This window comes from Atta cephalotes (genome assembly GCF_000143395.1).
Source record: "Atta cephalotes unplaced genomic scaffold scaffold00001, whole genome shotgun sequence".
Taxonomy (NCBI): Eukaryota; Metazoa; Arthropoda; class Insecta; order Hymenoptera; family Formicidae; genus Atta; species Atta cephalotes.
Window position 1 is genome coordinate 14,999,444 of NW_012130065.1, and position 3,197 is coordinate 15,002,640.

The window sequence follows — 3,197 nt, forward strand, 5'->3', positions numbered from 1 at the left end:
TATATATATATATATATATATATATATATATATATATATATATGTATATATAAAATAGAGAATTATTTAATAAATGTACGTAGTTATTTTATAATCACGGGATAAATTTACGATTGAAAATTTATTATCATATGCAATAATCATTGTATAAAATTTGAGCGCTTATATGATATTATGCCATATAATACCATCGGTAAAATTTATCTTTATGTAACGAAGTGCAAAAAACGCGTGATAAGCACTGTATGTATACGTACAAGTGTATGATTAGAGACTAAAAGGGACACGACGTTGTTGCGAGTGTCTAGAAGGGTTAGAGAACCATCGTCAGCTTGGTAGACAAACTTTTCGTGGGTTATCCAAGTCGGTGGTAACCTGTGCGGTGTCAGGTCATCACGAAGGCACTCGTCTAACGTAAGACGCCTGCCACTCCAGTACAGGAGCTCATCAACGTACCTGTAAACAAATCAAAGGAAAAGCAAATATAGAAAGCAGTTCACAAACTTTTTCAAGCATTCGTAATAACGAATTCAAAATAACGAATTGAAACTATTGTATTTTGCTCAAGTGTATCTCTTTTACTTTTAGCCAAGAAGTTTTGTTTTAGTGATTAAAAATGATATACATGCTGAAAAAATGTACTAAATTTTAATAAGTGTATACCAGATATATATCAGAGAGAAAGACGATTGAACTTCTTTTCATAGATAATATAAAATATTAACGTGCACTGAAAAAAATTTACTAAATTTAATAAATATTTATTTGAATAGTATTAAATATTTAAGTGTAAATATATATTTATTTGATACAAGAGCCATTAATTTGATTTAAGTATCATTTTTATTAAGTAAATATTTATTTTACTGTAAGTTTAATTAGTACTGTTTAAATATTTATTAAAATTTAGTAAATTTTTTTTCAGTGCATGTTAATATTTTATCTGCGAAAAAAAAATTCAAATTCATCTTTCTCTCTGGTATAGAATTGTGAGGATTAGATTACGAAAAGTTAAAATAAGAGGAAAACACACACACGCACGCACGCACGCACGCACGCACGCACGCACGCACACGCACACACACAAACAAACAAACAGCAAGTAATGCGAACTCACCCGAGGAGATAAATTGCTGTGACAATGCCAGCGATAACGAAACCGATGACTAGTAGTGAGAAAATTATACTCCGCCAATTGTGCCCGCCGTCCGCGTACGTTAAATCCTGTGGAAGAAGACAACCTCTTACGTAATTATCGGTCAATCTGTGAGATCGATCAGCAAACTATAGTGCATAAGCGGATTGGACAAGAGAGCATGCAAATCTCGAATCTCGAATATAGAGAGAAAGGTTTATCGAGAGGATAATTAGGAAAATTTAATAATAATGAGAAATTGATTAACATCACTTCAAAAATTTTACATCTAGATAATAAGAACAATAAGAATTTTGTTGGACTGTACATGTGAAAATACAACCAGTGATTCTACAAATGATATAAAATACAACATGTGAAAATAAAGGTCCATAGTAATCAAAGCTGAATCTTTAATGCTTAAATAATTCTTAAATAAATGTAAATATTGTGTGAATATTTGTATCTAGAGTATCTACACATCTAGAGCACTTTCACTGTGTATATCACGAAGTCACAAATATAACGGATACATATATACATAAAAAATATTACAGGTACATATGGATGTACAATTACAATTATCATAAGTTTTAAAAATATGTTATAGAAATAAATTACATATACTGGCTGTTTAAAAATTTCTGGGACGAACTTTAGGAAATTATAGATCTCAATAAAAGAAACAGCTTCTATTTAAGAACTTATATGTCTCTCGACGCATTTTTAAGAAGCTATGCGTCCTGTTTCGAATATGAAATATGCAATCGATCGTGACAATAGTCTATGTTTTTGTTTTCTTTGTTGTCTTGTTAAAAATCAAAGGACGTGAGAACTAGTAGTGTCACATGCGAACGGAGTAGCTGCTTAAAAATGTGTTGAAGGGCACAAATTTCTTAACAAAAGTTGATTCTTTTGTTGAGATTCATCCTCTGAAGTTTGTTCCTGAAATACTCTGTATATACATGACATATATACATATATGTGTGTATGTATATGTATATGTATATATATATATATATATATATACACAAATAATTATCATTCTGTATGTTTTTACACGGAATGAAATCATGTGTGACTTCGATATATTAAGAAAAGCCTGTCACATATTCTCGCGAAATTTTAATTTCATATTCTTCATTTATTAAAATGACACAATTTCGCTGCTTTCGGGATATAAAATTTGAAAAAAAAAGAAATAACAGTAAATTAATTAACATAAATATTATATTCTTTTATCAAAATGAAGATATTTTTATTGTTAAAATAAATTGAATTTGATGTACAACAGTAGCTTATTTATACCGAAATTAACTTGAAATGCGCAAGAATGGAATATCTAGCGTGCATTCATTTTATAATAAATTAAATATTTCATGGCGATGACATGTCAGTCGCGCGTGATATTCGACTCTTGACATTCGTTTTTCGCGACAGCTTGCCGTTGCATATAAATAGGGTCATTGTTTTGTCATTCGCATATTGTCGCATTGTTCCTCAGAATGCACGATCATTTCCTTATTACAATTAGCAATTATCATCAAGCGATTAATTATCTTTCGTAATTAACAATTTGTAATTGTATCGAGGTGACAGCTATTTATCGAAATAGGTATTCCATGAATTATTCGTTTGAAGCATAGAAATCGAAGCGATCGAGAATGGAAATTATAAATTATTATTTTGATTGCGATATTTACGGGCAAACAATTATTTAACGACACTATCATTTATATCTCATTGCGCTTTGAATTTTTCATTCATCTAAATATAATTTAATTTTTGTTTTCAAATGGAAAGTACGAAATAATATACGAGCTGCTATATCGTATTATTCAAGTAACTGAAAACCGAGAAAGCCAAGGTATTTTGGGATGATGCACCGAAAAAGAGAGAAAAATAAAATAATTTCTCGAGATTGCTGGCGTAAGCCCGCATATAGCTCTTTTCCAATATAATTTCTTTTGAGAAAATCATTTGTTCAATCAGACTTCCTTTACTGTTAAATTCGTTCGATCTTATCGGATTCTGAAAATTCACAATAATGCTTCTAGGTGAA

The 3,197-nt window shown here is 30.1% G+C and overlaps 1 protein-coding gene across 1 annotated transcript in view; it reads right to left on the reverse strand.

The window, feature by feature from the left end:
* Nucleotides 1–3,197, reverse strand: part of LOC105617257 (inactive dipeptidyl peptidase 10) — a 23,535-nt gene that overhangs the window by 8,330 nt on the left and 12,008 nt on the right. Inside the window, exons 2-3 of the mRNA XM_012198826.1 lie at nucleotides 1,118–1,224; nucleotides 258–456 (exon numbers count right to left, since the gene is read on the reverse strand). Of these exons, the coding sequence (XP_012054216.1) occupies nucleotides 258–456; nucleotides 1,118–1,224 (306 nt within the window). The remainder of the gene's footprint in view (nucleotides 1–257; nucleotides 457–1,117; nucleotides 1,225–3,197) is intronic.